Here is a 20,959-nt window from a genome sequence, read left to right on the forward strand (position 1 = left end):
GAGCTCCTCACAAACTCCTGGTACATAGAAAGCACAAATAGACATGAGCATACTAAAAAATGGTTTCACACCCACCTGGATATTGCTCACTATCTATATTTTTTTTTGCTTGTTCACTTCTCCTTTTCTCCCGGGCCTCTTTCCAGCGCCTTTTTTCCATACCTGGGCCTCTCAGGCATTTCCTTACTCGACATTTTGTACGTTGGACAGTTTCTGGGCATGCTGTTCCTCCAAACTGTGGTTCTATTTTAATCATTCTTGTCCTGATCATGTGACCCTTTCCACATGAGGTATTGCATTCGGACCACTGGGACCACTCTGTTAGTTCACAGTCGATAGCTGCAAAGAATGAGAAATATTACACGAAATCCATGAGATCTAAATATAAGGTCAAGAAGAAACACACAGATGTGCCTAATGAGTTTTTACATCCTAAATTCATGAAGGCAACTTAAGCCTCCAGCCTTTTCAGCAAATGTTGTGAGGCTACATGTCAAAATGTTCTGAGTCCATTCCTAGCAGAACTATTATTTGACACTTTCCTCAATTTGTTTTTCAAGAGTGGTGCTGGCAGATCACTAAAATTACAAAGAACATATAAATAATTTTCCTGTGCCTTCTTCAATTTTCCCACCCATATGTCTGTTTTATAATGAAAAGCTGTTAAAAATTGAATTATATTTACAAAGAATCTGATACCTCCGAGAGCTCAGCCTTGCTTTACTGGTAGTGTTGTGCAATAAGGAAATTAAACTAATACCATTATGTCTTAAGTTTTCATCTTTCAGCACTGCCTAAAACTTACAGCCCCAGTGAATAGTAATAATAAAATGATATTTCACATTATTTAAGGAAAGCTCAATTAGCAAATTACAGAGTAAAAAGCCTTTTTAGCTAGCTAATACTTTTTGTGAAAAATAATGTAGTTAGTTAGTTATAAAGCCTCATAAACCAGCTGGCAACAGGACAATAAAAGCAATCATATCTATCTATCTTATTCATTCAGCAGCGCCTTAGGCTATCATGCTTCACAAAGACTGCAAAGCAACTAGAAATTTGCACCACCCAAGAAGTGGGGGATTTTAGTGGAGTAAGGTAAAAAAAATATCAATGCAGCTGTCTCGACACCATCCACGGGTTCATGTGATATTCCAGGTTGCAAAGGGATGTAGGTCAGTAAAAAGGCTATGATACAGTTCAGAGACATATCAAAGATGGAGCAAGCCTCTTTTGTGCTCTGTGAGCTAAAAGAATAACATAGGTGGTTTTAATCCTTCTGCCCTTTCTTCCTAGCACACATTCTGCATTTGAGTAAAAAAATAGGTTTTATAATTCTGACTTATTTACTATTAGGAAGTGCACAAATGGTTGTCTGAAGTTGTAGTGTGTTAAATATGCAGAAACCAGATACCCAAAGCAATCTTGGTCATCAGCTTAGGGTTAAGTAAAGCAAGCTGAAATTAAGACATGGTTATATTCCAGCTCTCAATACCTGAAAGTGCACGATGATGATGATAACAACAATAATAAAATCCACAGCTGATATTGCTCCTGTCTAAGAAGTGATGTTAAAAAATGGCAATAGAGTTTTGACCCATAGACTGTGACACACATAATCAGCCTCCTCTTTCCAGAGAGTTCCCCACACTTACGGCATTCGGGCAGCATGCATTTTTCTGCTTGTTCCAGCTCCTCGTTGCAGTCTCCAAGCTCAGCAGCAGATTTCAGCATCCTTTGCCGGGTTCGCATTCCCTTCCCACACGTTACGCTGCAGTCGCTCCATTCAGACCAAGGAGAGAGTAGACAGGGAATGGTATCTAATATGAAAATAAAAAGATAATGAATTCTTGTTATACATAAATTACGAAGATATACATTTTGAAAATAATGCAGGTGGAAAATGTACTATGTTTTATTTGTCATCAACTAATTACACTTTGTTGTCACTTTGGACAAAATGAATCACAAGCTGAATGATGTTGCTGAGGAAGCTCAGAAAACACTGTTAAATTGAAAGCTTTTCTTGGTTTTAATACCTTTTCTTTGCTATCTTTTTCTATATGTGATTCATATCTGCAGAGTCCCAGTGCTTCTGGGGAATAAATGGTTTAAGAAGGTATTTTCCAATCCGAACTCCTGTAAAAAATACTGGATTGTTGCAGTGGACAGAACTGGAAGTCAAATTGAAATAGTCTAAAATGTGATACTTTCACATTTCATCTACCAAGAATCTTTTTAAATGTAATTCTTGCTGTCTTTAATGAAAATCTTAACATCTCTTAAGAAATTAAAAGCAATATTAATATTCACAGCAAGTGTGAGACAGCACAAAAGGAGCACCTCAATTTCTGTACTGTTCATAGGCTAAAAGGAGAGGGTGCTGTTTTATTCTGGCCTTATGATTGCATATGCCTCATAATCCATAAATTAGAGTTGCTTATGTGTAGCTTCCTAATGCACACATCACTGTATGGGTCATACAGTAATAGTGTATCACTGAATATTTTTTACTAATACTCTCATTCTGTTGGTGAACATGGTATTTAATGCACGTTCCCTAAGGGATGTAATTTTAGGGGGAACAAGAAAAAGCAACGTTGCTTCTGGTTTAGCCATGGTCTTTGTGTGATGGAGCAACCTGTCACAAATGACACCTCTGTAGCAGAGGAGATGATAAACTCATGGCCACTTACGGCATTCAGGCATCATGCATTTCTCTGCCTCTGTAGTTTCTGCCTTGCACATGGATCCATCGGCGGGAGTCATCTTGATCATTCTGTGTCGTCTCTTCATCCCCGTGCCACAGCTAGCACTGCATTCGTCCCACTCTCCCCATTCAGTGACAAGGCAGCTGCTAGGGGCTGTTCAAAACAGACAGAGAAAATCATTCACTAGTAGAGCTCATTAAAAAAAAACAACTAAAAACGTTTGGGGCAGTGCTGCTGCTATTGGCTGGCTTTTACAAAGCTAAATGGAATACTTACAACATTCCTCATTTACAATGCATTTCTCAGTCTCTTCAGTAGGCACTTTGCACATAGAGCCATCTTCAGGGAATTGTTTTACGTATCTCTCTCTAGATCGCGTTCCCATCCCACAGGAAACACTACAGGGGGACCACGTAATCCAGTCAGACATCATGCAAGTGGAACCATCTAAAATACAGAGAACCATTTCAATTGCTAATATGAACATACTTGCTGGTAAATCTGCAGCTGCCCCTTTGTGTGCAGTATCACTTTTATGCTGCCTCTCACGTTCTATCCTCTCCTCTATTGCTTACTTTACTTCTTTCCTTTATACCTCTGCATACTTCATGCACCAACTCAGATGAACTGCAGAGTTGACCGGAGACAGCTTCAATTTGTATTCTTCAGCAACTATTCTTCTGTTTGCCATAACCCAAGTCATACAGCGACCAATGGCTTTAAGAACTTGAAAGGAAAAGTAAACACTACAAGGTGTTCTCCTCCTCCACCCTTTCCTCTTGATTACCTTCATCACTGCAGCCCGGACCCATGCATGGCTGAAAATCTTGGGTATCTGGACAGGGCACACTGAGGTCCAACTGAGCTTTAAGCATTCTCTGCCTCATCCTCTTGCCCTTTTCACAGGTAGAGGAGCTGCAGGCTGACCACGGGGACCAGTTTGAATATATGCAGGTCTCAGGGGTATCATCTAAAAAGTAAGAAAAGGCAGTGAACATTAAAAATAGATTGTCCTCCATTTGATTCTCTTTATTTGGCTGGTGATTACTTTAGATACTAGCAGGGTACGTTCTTTCCTCCTGCACTCTATCTATCATCTCTGTTTTTAACCCAAAGGAAAAAAAAAGAAAAAGACCAATTGCCAAATTTCATTTATAAAAAAAAAAAAATAAATCTTTTTATTTGACCCCCAAAAGGCTTGTCTTATCGCTTTTATTGTTATTGTCATCTTCCAGGTATACATGCGACTTCTTTGCTGTGTAGGGGAAGGCTAATAGTAGATACCAGAAAAGATGAAAACCTAAATCACTTTTTGGCACTGAGTGGGACTTTTGCTCCTAAGTCAGTTTTGTACTTTATCTAGAAATGACAGTGGAGAATGGAACACAATATAAATTAGTACAGCACAAACTCATTTAAAAAGTACCTTCTTCTTTTTCCTCTGGTGCTAGGTCTGCCACAATGTCATCTATGTTATCAGGTATGATATTGCATTGCTCCCCCTGCAAAGAAATTATTGTGGAGATTGGATATAGGAAACTCATATGTGTACGCAGCAAGAGGAGCTAAAACAGTATGCTGTCAGGCACTACTGCCTCCGCAGCACTTTTTTTCTCTTCTAATTCCTATGCATACTTAAAAAACAATCCCCAATTAAGCAGATACAGCAATTACCGGAAGTAGGAGAAATAATACCTTAAGACAGTTTTAAATTTAAGAAACAGTTTTAGTTCTTTTCTGCTGTTATCTTTGTTGTGGCTAGGTTAAGGAGTATAGATGGGGGGGGGGAGCAGCAGGAAGGATTGGGTTTTTGGTTCATGAAGTGGGTTTTTTTGCTTGCTTGAGAATTATATTTATATATATATATATGTATTATACCTTGCGTGCAATTCTTTCAATGACAACTCTGGCTACCAGCTTGATAGATCCTCCTTCTGGATCATAAAATGGACTTTGAGGATGATCTAAGCTTGTAAGTGGTCTGATCTTCTCCTGAGGCACTGTAGGCTTGTTAGGAGACTGTAAGCAATAAAAAAAAAAAAAATGTTAAAAAAGAAACTAATAATTATTATTAATAGTATAATTCATCTGCAGAAATTAAAACTTCTCCAAAATGTTAAACTGGAAAATTCCAAAATAAGATGATGAACTTGGTACATTCATACTTAGTGGTAAGGTGTCAGGTTTTGGTTTTTGGTTGGGTTTTTTTTGTGTCAGGAAACACTTCTCTAACACTTTGGGATTCCACCCTGAAGCTGGGTTCACAATAAGGTGTATGCCTTGTTGTGTGGTTAGAGAACTACATTAATGAAAAACCCTGTTCAGTATGCCTCCAGAGCTGCATATAACTGGAGAAATTCCTTAGGTTCTAAAGAGACCAGGTCTGAATGGAAAAAAACCCAACCATCTTCTGTCATGTGAAAATATGTGTGGTATATGGAATATGTGGAGTATGGGTGGTATTTTAGGATGTGACTAATCTTGCCTAACTTCAGCTGTCTATACTGTCTGTATAGATAGATAGCGTAGGTACACTTATCACTACGGAGACCTAACCCATTCAGTAATTTGATGTAACTCCTTTGGTCAAAACCAGGGCCTTACCTGAGGATGATATGAATCTCTTCCTAGACTGAGAGGGTGATGGAGACAGAGAAAATGGATGATTTTAGAATCCTGTAGTAGTGAGTAGTCTACAGTTTCAATCCCTGCTGTCAGGAATGGTTAAGTTTTCTGTGCCAAGCAGAATAGTTGGCATTGAGTTGAAACAGTAGGAAAGCTCAAGCTGATGTGCACTGCTGATGGCACACAGTTTTGTATTGAAGGGCTTGGACACCTTAATGCTTAGTTTTGAGCAAAGTAAGTAGTCCGTTTATTTAATAGGTGAATATAATACTATCCCAGGTGAATGTAATATTATCCCATTAATGATAATGCTCAGGGAATTCAGACACAGCGACCGACAGTAACTGTAGCTAGCACCTGTCTAAACGAGTTTTAATTCATTATAAGCAAAATTTTTACTAGGGAAATATAAAGGGGTATTACCATGGATCAAATCACTTTCATTCTTCACTGCTTTAAGGTAAATGCTATGTTTTGAATATTTTACAAATAGCCCACATACCTCATAGGTAACGCCGCTGTCTGTGCCAGCATCCCAGGGTATTAAATCCTGGACGACCTTCTGAACCCATCCACAGTCCTTGGTACAGAGGTCTTCAGCAGAGAGCCCCACGTTCCAGTCCGGACTGGGGCCGAGCATGGTGAGGAAGGACATCAGGTGCCGGTGACGATCAACAGAAAACTCAGCAGAGGGAGCAGCTCGCCTGCAAATTGGCCGGAGGAAGACTATTAACAACTGAATTCAAATCTGCTGTTAGAGGGCAATGAAACTGGTGCTTTGAACTGGGAAATAGTGAACACTGGCATGACACTGTGTATCCAGTATGTGGAGATGGAGAAGCAGGACAGGGAGAGGACTCCTGTGCAGCACTTTGTAATTTTAGTCTCCATGTACCATCTGAAAAACAGCTTTGATATCATTCAAGGAGATTTACACTTTAATGGGTGAGAGAGATGTAGCAATAAAGAGCTGCAGCAGCATGCTTATGTCTTGGTCATATAATAAAAATAAATAATAATAATAATAATAATAATAAAAATAAATCTGTTGTAACACTTACAAAAGTTTGAATTAAAATAGCAGAGGAATACCCCGAGGTTTGATTGTAGGGGCACTTGACCTCCCCCCTCCAAATAATACAAAATTCCAGTGCCAAAGTGCTTGGAAGTGCTACTGTGTGTATGAGTGCAAAAAAAAAAAGCACTCATTAATAGGGCTTTAGTGCTCATGTAAGTGAGAGATTAATGGCCCTTGCCAGCCCTAGAGAGTTCAGCCAAGATTTTTGCAGGTTTCTGCCAGGGTATGTGAAAACGCCTCTATTCATCCAGCTTTTGTCAGCCGCTCCCTTAGGAAGAAATCGTGCTGAATCATGCAGTGCTCTGCGATGCTGACGAGCAACTATCCCGTTCCTATGCAAATGGAAAATAAAATCAGGCCTGAACTGGAGGTTTCTCTTCACAGAGGAAAACCTGGACCTCTTCATGAGCAACAACAAATGCAGAGTTATTTAAATATGATTTTGGCAATTTATGCTCTACCAAATACTGGTCTGATGTCAACACAAGTTCTCTTCACTTACAGTATTTGGATCAATACAGAGTCAAGTTGGTTGTTTTTCAATTTTATGACAAAACACACTGCCTTGTGAGCATCTAAAGACCATGTTTATTTTTAATGTAAGGTGTTTTTACAGTGTTATTCATCTTCCCTTTTTGTGTTAGATAGCTGTGTATATGTCATGCACATACACCATACTTCTCTAGTCATAAGGAGTTTATTCTTCCTATAAATGCTTGCGTCCCTGTAAAATGTGACATTTCATTTGTGTATTTTCTTCTGGCTCATAGCATTCTCAGCACATTAGAAAAAACAGAACAGCCCAAAGAAAGACAATGATTTTGAGTAGTTACCACGTCTAAATTAGCGTATGTAGATCCCCTTCAAGAGGCTAGTTGCAGAAGTAGGCATTTGCAAATGGGTGAAATGTTCCGGCCACTTCTGTTCCAGAGTCTTTATAAGTAAGTAAGTTGTCTCTTACTGTGTAAATTATCTTACATTGAATTATAGCCTCTGAGTGGAAGAGTTTCTAAGTGTTTGATGACATTAATCCAATCCTGCCTTTCCCAGAAAGAGATGCAAATGACCTTTTTTTTTTTTTAAGACAGATAGAACTCTGATTTCAATGGAACAATTTCTCTAATGTAAAGTAATAAAATAATGAATGACAATATCAACTTTGCTCTGTGACTACAGTATCCTGATATATTTGTCAAGTACACAGCAGTGATTAGTCTTAAAAAGCCTGCTAACCGACTTCAATTAACTAAAGGATGTACGGCATTATAAAGGTTTCTAAGAATTCCCTATAGGAATCTTATATTTAAAACAGTACACAGCAGAAGTCTAAACAGCACACAGTAGAAGTAACAAAGCAATGCGTGTTTGTATACCTGATCTTTATATTAAGAATATGTCTGATATGGACATTGCAGGAATAGAGACGCAGGTTGGCGCTTCCTGGGGAAAAGCAAAGGCAGCATGGAGCCGCTCGCTACCGCGCCTAGCACCTGAGCAGGAGCGCAGGTGGTTGGTAAGTACTGTGTGAGCTTACATTTCAGTGCTCTGTGCACACACGCACTCAGGAAAGACAAGAGAGGCAGCCCCAGTCCTGCCATTTAAAGGCTGGGGGTTGGAAGTCACTCCACTACTTCAGACACGTCGTAATGAGAATCCTTGGTCACCTGTTAGTCTTGTGACAGGCACGTACAAGTAAGGCTTTGCATACTTTGTTAGCAAAGTAAATATTATTCATGTTATTAACATAAACCACAATTAATTGTGTGTTTAAATTATAACTGTATCAGTATTGAAACTGTAAAGGAACATTTCAGTGGGAGATATTCTTTGTCTACAAGCCTTTGCATGTGTTATCAGTAAACCTGAGCCTCCCATAATTTTCCAGTTTTAGAGCACTTCCCAAAAATTACCTATCCTCTGCTCCTTCTTTAAGACAGATAGCTAGTTTCCTGGCCATTTTACTGTATTGTATCCCATAACTGTTTAACACAGAAATGTAAAGATTAATAGAGGACAGAGACAAGTTTCTCCCCTTCCTTCCTCCACTTCAGTGCAGATGCGTACGCAGTTCACATTCCCTTTGCCTGAAGTGCAGCACAACATGCTAGCTTGGACTTTTTAAAAAAAAAAATATATGCAGTGTTTAAGAATGAAGTATTTAAAATATGTATTATCATAAAAAGGTATTTGTTGCACTTGCTACTTTATTCTATTAACTAATTTCTGTGTGGATACTTGTAAGCAGTACGCATACAACTTTGAACCACTGTTGTATAACGTTGCCCAGCATTCAACATTCGCAGTCCTGCTTGAGCTGCTCTAATTAAGGAAGAGAAATGGGCTGATCTAAGGCTCAGATGATAAATCTAGGGATAGGCACTGGTTGGGCTTATACAATAGAGATCTTTGGTGGTTTCATTTGTTTGGGTGGGTTTTTTTCAATAATAAAATGACAAATTTCAAATGTTTCCACTATCCACAAGAATGCTGAATTTATGAAGCTGGCAGGAACCTAAGTCCTGCCACACATATCTCAATAACACGTCTGGCTCAAGTGTCCTAAGACTGGCCTATGGATCTCCCTGAAGGAAAGTAATGTAAAAATGTGCTCAATTGCACCCTAAACCTGACCTGTTTCACTTCTGTATTGCCAACACAGCTGATAAAATAGGAATGTAGATCATCTTCTTTATCGCTGCTTTCAACACAAGTACATATTGCCCTTCTAAGGCTTTTAAATTTTAAGGAAGCTTTCTTCTGCGACAGGTTGCACGTTTTGGTAACGCCTGCAGGAACAGCCTGAAGTTTGTGCTCAATGTGAATCTGCTGTAAGAGACACATATGTCCTCCTTCCTCCCACACACATGTACATGCATAAAACCAGTGGCAAATCCGAGTTGCAAAGCAAATCCTAAACATTAGGTAAATTCTAGGTGGCAACCATGAGACCCCCATGGGGCCGGGGAATCCTGCTTTCCTTGCCTGAAGCAGACAGTACTTTTCCACCGTGAGCCTGATCAGCCTGCTGACAGTTCTTGTCACGCAGCACGGAGCGAAGCAAAGTACGAGATAGTGTCCTGCATCCTAATGTTTTCCATTCTCTATATTTTTATTCTATTTTCTTTTTGTTAGCATGATTTGGATCTCAAGCTATAGGGAAGGCATATACTGAGCAGCATAAGAAAATGCTCTTTTTTCCCCCCTGTGCTTTTTTTTTTTTTCTTTTCTTTTTTAAGGTTAAGAGAGCACAAACACAATTTTGCTTTACAAGTTTTTTTTTTCCCTAAGTGACAAGCTAGTTGCTATCCCTGCTAGGGGGCAGGGGGGTAAGAAAGCCTTAGACAAACCAACAGAAAACTCAACTCGCTGAAAGACCTTTTTTTGAGTGTTGAAGCAATACTGCTGTGTTCTACTGGTACCCCCTATAAGGAAGGGGGTTGTGAAGAGTTACTGGATAGAAATAGTAAAAACAATATTTTGCAGAATAAACCTTTGAGGTTACTTTTGTTTATAATATTTGATTAGTATACACATAAAAGACATAGAAAAAGGCCATATTCTCTGTCTCTGTGATACTTAACTAGCTCAACAAAGATGACCATTGATAGGGTTGAGTCTGTACCATTGGAATCAATGTGAATTTTACTCCTGGGTGCTATGTGTTCTGCATTCGCATAAGAAAGCCATTTGCCTCACCCATGCATAAAGAATTTTCCAGCAACACAAAAGCCTATTATATAAGGACAGGTTTGAACATGAAGAGCATCTGTATTTCCACTGCAAAGCGCGGTGTAGTGCAGCGAATCTCTTGCTGGCTGTGGAACTCACCAGGCTGGCTGCTAGAAGTGATTCTAGCTGTGGCAGCACAAATGCAAATAATATTTTCAAATAAATTAAAACAATGTATTAGATGCTTGTTATGCAGCAGCGGGGGGAAAGCCAACAGCCTGAAACATCTTTGGAAATATTGAATTTGTGCAGTGCTTCACAGTTATCCAAGTTCTGACTATGTGGGTAAAAAATAATATTGTGATTAAGCGGGCAGAGAGAACAGGAGAGTGCAAAATACTAATTGTTATGACAGCGGTTTGAAATAAAATTCTAATTCAGGTAAGCTTATATATTTTATGCTGGGGAAAAAAAGTCTGATTGAGTTTATGGATATATTATGGAGTATATGGTAGTTTGAAATAGCTTAAACCTCTCCAGGTTTCTTCACAGAGCTGTATTAAGGTATAATCATCCTAAGCCTAGTATTAGGGTCTGGATATTAGACTCATTTGCGTATACCAGGATGTGACCTTGCTCATGCTAAGGGTAATGTAGTAGCCTTTTCAGGTAGGAAGAAAAAAAGCATCAACAAGTCAGATGACCATCAGAGGAGGTAGGCAGTTGGGAGTGCTGTGGGCCTCATTGCCACCGGTTTAGTGTCAGTTCTAGGTAGTGCTGATGATACAAAAACACTGGGGTTTTTAAGCTGAGGATTTAGCTCATTACATAGATCATGAAAACTGCATATTTTAGGGAAATAGTAAATGAATTGCCTAATATACCTCCAGTCAGCAAAAGCGACATCCTTCTTTTTTAGAAGCTTACACTGTATCACAGATACACTTTCCGGGATGAACAATCTATTTATTCAACTTTAGAACTTTTTGCTATTGATACAAATAGCATTATGAGCATGGAAACACACTTCACACCCTTGAACTTCCAACTCTGCACCTCCTGCCTACTAGCAGCACCTACACAACATCTGTTTTATTGAATAAACTTTAAAATTGTAACGTCCTAAGAAAGAATTGCACTAGCTTCAAAGAAAAGAAGAAAATTAAGATCTAAAATTGAATGGAAAATGTTACTCTCCTAGAAGTCTGCAACTAACAGAACAAATTAGACGGCTTATTTAGATGACGTATTATTAAGAAAACCATTTATGAAGCGATGCAGAAGAACTAGGACCATTACATGGACAACAAAATTTTATGCACAGATATCAACACCTGAACATAAAAACAGAATTTCAGAGTTGCACAGAAGGAGGAAGAGAAGCCTTCTTAAGTTCTGCTTAAATGCAGGGCAGGTAAGCATTTAACCTAATGAATAATTTAAACATGCGCATGTCCCAAAAGAGTGAGGGAAAAGAAGACTACAACAAAATGAACACTGAGTCAATGAAATTTGACTGACGTAGATATAAAAAGTTGAAAAGCTCTTTAATGCCGAGCTGTTACTGTCTCTGAGCACCAAATCAGAGGAAATGACAGTAAGAGTCTGGCTATTTTATTTCATAATGAAAGAATAAAGAAAGCTGCAACACATTCTTATCCATTTACCATTTACAAAAAGACCTGCCTAACAATCTCTTTCTTTGCTGTATGTAAGCTCTTAAAATAAGAATATTGCCTATAACCAGCTAAAAGAGATGAATATGTAATTGCATAAACAACTAAAGGATGATGTCATTACCACTGACATTAAAAACACTAATCAGAACAAATGCTGTTCTAAAATATCATTAATCTGAGTATTTTTATAAAGCATTACAAAAGGAAGGGACTTCATGCAGCACATCTTTCAGACATTTTCATATTCTCATCTAAATGTACCTGGCATGCTACTTTAGATAATAAGGCTATGTTATTCAGTAATACACCAGCTATTGGATTTAATACCTTCAGAATGGGTATGCCTTAGTGATATGATTAACAAATGTGAACAGGCTTTCCTTGCTGAAAAAAAAAAAATTCAGATATCTCAAGTTAGGATTGCAATTTCTGAAAACTGCTGATTTTTGTGTGTGTTCTTTGCAGGTTGTCACAAACCAGTTCTGTGCGGTTATCCCAATGGTGCCATCAACGTTTGCTCGTGTTTAGAATAACATCCCGTCAATTTTTAGATCACTTACTGTGCATTTACAACCAAAACAGCTTTCAGGAAGCCTTTTGCAATATATGGCATCACTGCGTTTTATCCAGGCCAGGCTGACTACAAAGCCAAAGGACTCGACCTGTATGAATTCAGGAAACCTCTTTCTCCTTCACTGCCCAGGCACTTTGGGGCTACAGTAATTACAGCTATATTTACAAAGGAAATCCAATGGGATGTTGTAGGAGCACTGTTGCCTATTATCTCCTTTTCTCCTGGCTAACCTACAAAGCCCTGCTTGTCCTGAGAAACAGGAAGAAGAGATCAGTTCTTCAACCCAGCCTAAGAACCATCACAAGCAGATTTCTGGTCCTTTCCTCTCCCATTAACAATATCAGATAAACAGCGTAGGCTTATTTATGAGACTGTCTTAGCAATGAGCTCTGTTTTGATATCAATTTAATTTATTCTGAATATTAGATTAGAGCAAATATCTGCTTTTAATAAAAATTACTATGAGGCTATTTATTGGAATATCTACAAAATATAGATAGTCCTTCAAATTCCTGACAAAGCTTTTAAAATAGGATTGTCATGCATTTCAAAACCATTTATTTTACAAGTGTCAAAAGCTCGGGATTGCATTTTACATTTCCCCGGACCCAGTGTAATCTCTGAAGATGTCCAACATCTCACCACTTTTATCAACACGATAGACATTCCATTTCATTCAGCCTCTATATCCATATAAACTACATGTGCCTTTTGGTGTCTGGAGATATGAATTAGAGTCAATGGTTAATTATCATTACATACATAACAATGCAAAGAGATAACAATTGGAAGTTTGAAATTTTGCATATAGATTTCTGTTCGCTACAAATTTAAATGGCAAATCGTTCCAGTTACTCGGTGAGTATTTACATGAGACTGAGGAGTTAGGATTAGTAAGTAGACATATAATTGCATGAAAATAATGCATACATGATTACTCACGAAATTATAAAGGGAAATTATTTTGGCTTAAGGAAAGACAACAGATGGTTGGGAAATAATCATAAAACAGTAACTACCAATGGGAGGAACACGTAAAGAAAACAAAAGCAAGGATAGAATGGGATGAGTAAGTTTGATTTAATTGGGTGGCCATTAATTTCCATGAACAATTAGTATAAAGTACTTGTGGTGATTGTTCGTAGTTAAATCTTTTCTATGTTTTAATACCCAACTTTTTTCCTTGCTAGTGACATTTGAATTTTAAATAGAAAGTAAATGGTAAGTGATAGAAAATGGAACTGCCATATGTGCTTGCTCTGACAAAAAAATGATCGATACAATTTTTTTTTTCCTTTTCCAACAAACACATATGCTCTTCCTTACTTTTTTGAGATTGAATTACGAATTTCTTAATGTAGGTGTCAGACCATCTGTCAAACAATGAAGTTTCCCTAAGTCTCAATAATACACATAACACTTAAGAGATTAATTCTTTTTATAAGCATGCTGTAGTTTTGTGATTAGGTTTTTTTTAGTCAACACTTAATAAATGTATATAACTATGAAGGCAAAGACTCTGGTAACTGCGGTGCTTTACATTAGCTTGTGACTTCATGCTAGAAGAGGTAGAAATGTGTGGCCTTGTGCTGCTAGTATCCAACCCAGGATTATTTAGTCCTGTTTTCTGTGAAAAATAAGAGACTATGTCCTGTTCTTATTTACATGGAGCTCTGTAGAGCCATTAAAACAGAGTACCAAGTTGTGAGGGCAGTGTATGGTGTTGGATTTACTCATTCTTGTTACATTCCTAAAATATTAATAAAATGGAAATTCATATGATTAAGGCTTTTATCTTATATTAATTATCTGAATATATATATATGTGTGCATTTTGAGCTCATTCACACTCAATCTCAAATTAAGATGAATTATAGATACTGGTAAAAATGCCATTTATTTTATATGGATTTTTAAAATGTGTTCTGTCTAAGATTTACTTCTTTTGGTTTTGGTGAAACAAATATTTCTGCTGTTTGGATAAAATTTAGAATTTATATTAAAAAAAAACCTAAAAAACTCTAGGGAGATTTTCTGTTTTCACTGTGAAAACCATAAATTTACCATTTAGATCCAATTCTTATGTGAAAGCGTTAATTTTGAAGTCAAAGATTTTTAACAAAAGTGTTTTGATTAGCTCTGGTGATGCATAAACTAATCACCCAACATAAATTACTCCTGCATACAGCTGTCAGGAGTTTACTGACGCTTCTATGAAACTTCCAAAATACTTCAAGTCATACAAGTGTGGATCACCTCATTGTTCAGGGAAAATGGTGGTGGAGGAGTGATATACCGCAGGAAGGAGGGATATACTGCAGGAAGGAAGGATATACCGCAGGAAGTTTTCTGACCCAAAATATAGTTTAACCATTAGCCAAATGCAAAGCTGGAGAATTTAGAATCGTTTTGCAGCTCCAGAGAGATTTATGTATTTGCCTTCATATTATCAAAAGTCACAACTGGCTTTTCCCCTATATATGTTTTTTGTATATCAGATTGTCCTTTATGCATTACTATTTCTGATTAGACCGGGGGTAGAATTCTTCTATTTTGGACAATATTAAACTTCACTAGATTAATCCCAGCTATCTATAAAATCATAAAAGGAGAAAATAGCTGAGCTAGACACACCATCATGTTGCCATAGAAACAAGCAACTCTGTCTGGCCTTCTCATTCCTCTCATTTTGTACACAAAATCTCCAAACTTTGAAAATGTTTCCTGGTACTATGCTGTCATTTTGTGGAAGGAAACTGCATTTACATCTGGATTGAAAGATCAAGGGGCCTATAGGAAAGAGGGGAACAATCTATTTAGTAAGGCGTGCTGTGACAGGATAAGAGGTAATGGTTTTAAAATAAAGGAGGGTAGATTTAGATTGGATATAAGGAATAAATTTTTTACAATGAGGGTGGCGAAATACTGGAATGGGTTGCCCAGAGAGGTAGTGGAGGCCCCATCCCTGGAAATATTCAAGGTCAGGTTGGACGGGGCTCTGAGCAACCTGATCTGGTTAAAGGTGTCCCTGCTCACTGCAGGGGGGTTGGACTGGATGACTTCTAAAGGTCCCTTCCCACCCAAAACATTCTATGATTCTATGATATTGGCTTTTACCCCATTTTAGGATAGACAGCACAATGTGATGGTGGGAGAAAAAAGTGGGGGAAAAAAAATCCTCCAGGGATTTACAGAAATAAAAAGACACACATGCTGTAGGGGCACTACTGAAGTAAAACGTTGCCATGCAAGAATAAAAATATGTACTCTATAGAACACTATATTTGGGGGGTGGGGGGGAGGCCACAGAAACCTTTGCAGGCTATCACCATATTGTATTCCTGGGATGCATGTCATCAAAGTACTTAAGTTAATATGACTTTAAACTATAAGGCTCAAATAGTAGATCCACAAAGATTACACTGAGAAAGCACAGAGCTACCAGAACATGGTATTTTCAATATTTTTTATAGCTGTATCTCTTTGCAGTAGTAGATACCATAGAATCCCTAGAAAGTTCCACAAGAATTTATTGTTACTACCACAGCTTATGACTAACTAGTTTTAAAAGTCTAAACCCAGAAATTATTATTAAAATTACAATCCTGTTCTCTTGTGAGCAGTTGACTGTGAAACCTGAGGTTTTTGAAGACAAAGCATTTTCGTCATCACCGCATAACTAATATGCTGTAAGAAAGCATTTTTTCCACAAGGACTATAACAAGAGATCTCATGCAAAAAATTGAGTACATAAATCTGAACAAGATATTTACTTTAATTGACATGCTTGCATTTCTTCTACAGATAATGTATTTTTTCCTCTGAGAACTGGCTTCTTTTTGCCTTTGCTATATTTCCTATGAAAACTTTAAAGAAGTTAGTTTCTAAGAAAATAGGTTGGAATTTGACCATTTCTTAGTTTTAGGACTCCAAGATAATTTTTTTGTTGTTTGTAATTAACATAAGGAACGCTTATTCCACTTATTGCGGAATCACTAAAGACTGAGTGTTTCTCATTTACATCTCTCTACGTGTTACATAAACTCAGGTCCTGATTGCTTCTTGCAAGAATAATACTGTTGGCCAGGATATAGTGTGCAAATGCCAATTCATATATGCTGCTTTCCTCCACTTCTTCCCCCAGTTTCACCAAAATATCTCACTTTTACTATTACAAATTGGTTTGCATTCCAAAAGGCTTCAATCCAAAAATGTTTCCGCCATCAGTCTGAGCTCTGCATTTTACTGGCTTCCATAGTAGAAGCTTTTGCAAAAAATTTGTTCATCCGTTTATGCTTTACATGGCATTTTAAATAAGGTCAGTTTCTGAAGAAATAATGAGCTACCAGATGTTAACAAGTGATCATAGGAATACTGAGATTTCTGTACATTCATTAAACTTGGTCAGATGTGGATGAGTTTTTCAACTCATTGATCATCAAGTCATTTTTCCAAAGCATGGCAATACAAGACCTTCATAGTTAAACAGCTGTTACAACATTTTAAATATAACTAAAACATTGTGTTTTCCTCTAACCTAGCATGAAAATTTCAATCTGAATACTTAACATGCAGCGAAATTAAACCAATTGAAAACAAGGTGTTATAATCAGTAACCTACAAGGTGAACTGTAATCGACAAATAACATTTCCCACATTTGGCACTTGTTACAAAAATGAATCCATTGGTCAAATTCAGACAAGAAAATGACTGAGCATGCTATTTTCCTCTGTTCAGGCAAATCCTGAAATCACTTTCTACTATTCTGTGCCAGCAATGAATTGCAGTGTGTGTAATGACACGGCGCAGCATCGCATACGGGCACAGGGGGACACAAATACGGGTGTTTTAGTCAAAATCAGAGGTGCACTTCTGAGATTAATTTCCCATTGTGCTTTGGTTCATATCCCGGAGCAATCTCAGAGTGCAGACCTGATTTCTTTCTGATCAATCTAGCCTGGAGCTTTTCCCCTGCGCTCCCACTGCCAGCAGGCAGCCACGCGCCATGTGCCCAGCACAGTGGCCAGCCAAAGCAATCTCCCATCCCCAAAATGTGTCTCTTCCTCAGCACTGTTTCACTCTACAGATCTGCTCCTGTCGAGCATGTTTCTTACAGAAGTAGATAGCTTAGGTAGCTATTCATTATGAAGACTGTTCATGGTTATAAATACATACACTATAGAGATTATAATGCTTTCACCATAGAATTAAGACATACCTCACACAAAATCTTTTAAAAATATTCCCAGAGTGCCTGCATATGAGCCCTGCAAAACAACATTACAACTTCTATTCTTATAAAAGCATATCTGTACTTGGAGAGAGCCACTTAGGGATTTAAAAAATACTTTCAAGCATCTCAAAATTTAAATCAACTCATCTGTTAAGAGAAAAGCACATCATAATTCTTCAGCAAAAAACCTCATATATTTTCTTTTAGAATAACATAGATCCAATGAGATGTCAAATATAACCACATTTCACTCATCCCACTTCATTACAATGGCAAGTCACTGAGAATAAATTTGTAACTCAGACAGTTCATCAGCTTATTCCTTGTTTCCATTCTTCATGCTTTAGCTACTGGCAATTTTATATCCTTTTATTTTCAGTTGTTCATGATGACTTGTTATCAATGAGACAGGCTAGTACAAATCTAATTATTTCTTTACTGGAAGTTTTATTTTCCTGGATGCGTTTGTTACTGATTGAAAGTCCTGTTATTGTGAATTCAGTGCACTACGGGTACAGTAATGTTGCTGTTATAATGGCAATGCCTAGTTTGGGTTTTATGGCCAATTTCCCAACCATGCGTTAGCCAAGTGATGTTCACACTACTATAGTCAAAGATCTGTTGATATGGTAAGATATTAGCTGCAGTTAACACCATAAGCTATTTTGCCTTCCAAGAATCCCTAAAATGGTCATTAAGGTTTGCTTCAGGCAACAATCTGACACTGTCTTAGCATGATAGTTATTTAAGTTTCATTTTTAATCAGTTATTCTTTTTGAACTGTTCATGCTATCCACTGCACTGTACGGAGAGAGACTGTACTCTTAAAAATCATATTTACATAACTACTCACATGAGGAAAGTCAAATGTATTAAATTGTCCCATATACTAAACAAATAGTGACACACCAAGGAAATTATTTGCATCTAGCTCTGGAGTAAATCAACTAGTATTAATGGCATTACCATGTGCACTGACAGAAGAACTTATCTGTAGTATAGATATTAATCGATTTTTTTTAAGAAAATAATCTAAAATTGAAGGAAAATTAAACTTCTTGAGTAAAGATCGTGTCTCCATGGAGACTTACAGCACTATTATGCTTCTTCGGCAGTAGTACTGCTATTAATTCTATAATGTTTTCTACATAATGGATCAATATCTAATATATTCATAGAAACATAGCATCATAGAATGCTTTGGGTTGGAAGGCACCCCTAGAGGTCATCTAGTCCAACCCCCCTGTAGTGAGCAGGGACACCGCTAACTAGATATTCTGCAAGGGCCATACTATTCACAGTTTGGCTACTGTATTAAAGGAGAGAAAATGTCTTTCAGAAATCTGTTGTAACATCAAAAGATTATTGGTGCCTAAAATAGCATGTTTTTTTTTCTTTTTTTTAGAACAGGACTGTGAGGTCCTCTGTGTTCACTTGCGACATCCCAGCTCCCTAAACACAGAGCCACCAAAGTTCCACTGGATCACAAATGCTCCAAAGTCACCGGGTTGCACCCACAGTATAACAAATAGCTGCCCATGTCACATTATTTCCTTTTAATTAAAATAATGTCCCAGCCCTTCATACATCTTCACCTTTTCCTCACCAAAAGATTTAACATCTGCTTGGCTTTACAGCACACTTTTCTGTTCCAATAACAGAGTTAACTACACCCATTTTTCTCTATTAAAAGAAACTTAAAGGTAATGCAACCGCATGCCTGTCCTAAGGTGTTCAGTGGGTTAAATGCAGCTATAGAAGTATATGTAAAGCACGAAAATATCTGAACCTCACTTTCTTAAAAGTACAGAAGAAGCAGAGGATAAATGCAGCATTGAACCGATTAGGAGAAAATGTCTAACAAGTATGCAAAAAAATGACCATTACGAAGGAATATAAGTAGCAGCAATAAATAATAAGCTTCCTTATTTCTATACACCCTCTGCTGACTCTTAGTCACACTAGGTGAAATTATACATGCATGATTTATTTTTCAAATCATTAGGTGGAAGAGTGTTTATAACCAATTTGTATAATCAAATGTTAATGATATACAGTGGATAGATGATTAAAGGGCTATGATATGAGCTTTTCTTATCACTTTGGAGAAAACAACAAATAAAATTTAAACTATGCCCATTACAGCTGGTTAATTGCAGTTCAGTCTGTATTTTGCCGTTCAGAATGCCAGTTAAACCCAAATACGTGTTCTTTTTGTTAATTCTCAGAGGGCTAGTCAGAGGACTTGATTAATTAAGCAACTGAATAACTTACTCATTTCTGATATATATTTTTATAAATTACATTCTGATACCAATGTCAGCTACTTACGGACAGTGCCGTGCATGGCAGGACAGGAAATAATTTCAGCATTCTTAATGGGACAGGAAAAGAGCCACATAACTGAAAGTGAGCAACTAATCTCAGAATTTGTTCACCCAGATGTCACAGAAAGCAAAACTTTTGTCGCTACATGATATTTTAAAAGGATTAAAGGTACAGTTTCATTTTAGATGAAATATCTTAAGTAGATGGGTAGGAATGACTGCAAAATTCAAAACCCTGTCTTCTCTATTGAAGTTGATTAAAGAAAATTAGGAGGCACTTTTCAGTGAATTTTAGTTTGTATGCTATGAGGAGTTTAGTGTGGTGCTTGTGAGTAATTCTATCAGCCCTTAATAAGATGCTCTAGGAAGGCTAATTCACAGAATTAACTTAGAGACATTGTCAGGCTTCTGGTCTCTAGGGCTCTGGGCATTTCATTATTTTTTATCTAAAGCCTCTCTGTTATCAAAGCTGAAAGGTGCATTGATTTGAATCTTCCCCTCTCGATGCTGATTAATATAGATTTAGTAGAGAACAGCATTTGGCTCTGACATTGGGATTCTGAGTTACACACAGCAAATATCTGGCTCCAGAGGAAAACAGTAAGTGAGGATTTCGGGTGGGGTTTGGTGCATAGGTGCATCCACACTGAGCCGTGTAGTGGCAGCGAGTTTATGAGATGTGCAGCACATCCTCTTGCTGACCCAGAGCATCCCCGGGATAACGGCTGTGCAAACAGGTGGGCTCGTTTTATAATGACACAACTAAATGGACCATGTTTTGGTTATGCAGATTTCCTAAACAGTTAAACACTACTGGATCTCCTTGAGTCATGTACCTTCCATCCCTACAGAAAGTGCAGCGTTCCCTACAGAAGGTGAAAGCAATTCTAGAAAGGTCACTTAGGGTGCATTTATAGCACACAGGCGTATACAAGGTGGTTTTATTTTGGTGCGTTCGAGCCCCAGCTGATGCACGACGTGGCAGCACGGGTGGTGGCGTGGGTTTGCACCAGGGACTCTGAGCACTCGCTGGGGCTATCCTGGTCTGAAGGCTGCACCACCGCA

The 20,959-nt window shown here is 37.8% G+C and overlaps 1 protein-coding gene across 1 annotated transcript in view; it reads right to left on the reverse strand.

The window, feature by feature from the left end:
* The window catches only part of SPON1 (spondin 1), a 197,658-nt gene that overhangs the window by 931 nt on the left and 175,768 nt on the right, over nt 1-20,959 (reverse strand). The window contains exons 8-15 of the mRNA XM_009646918.2: nt 5,836-6,037; nt 4,587-4,727; nt 4,135-4,210; nt 3,496-3,678; nt 2,985-3,155; nt 2,694-2,861; nt 1,653-1,817; nt 76-339 (exon numbers count right to left, since the gene is read on the reverse strand). Coding sequence (XP_009645213.1) covers nt 76-339; nt 1,653-1,817; nt 2,694-2,861; nt 2,985-3,155; nt 3,496-3,678; nt 4,135-4,210; nt 4,587-4,727; nt 5,836-6,037 — 1,370 coding nt within the window. The remainder of the gene's footprint in view (nt 1-75; nt 340-1,652; nt 1,818-2,693; nt 2,862-2,984; nt 3,156-3,495; nt 3,679-4,134; nt 4,211-4,586; nt 4,728-5,835; nt 6,038-20,959) is intronic.

The sequence above is a fragment of the Egretta garzetta genome, unplaced genomic scaffold (assembly GCF_000687185.1).
Source record: "Egretta garzetta isolate BGI_Z169 unplaced genomic scaffold, ASM68718v1 scaffold509, whole genome shotgun sequence".
NCBI lineage: Eukaryota > Metazoa > Chordata > Aves > Pelecaniformes > Ardeidae > Egretta > Egretta garzetta.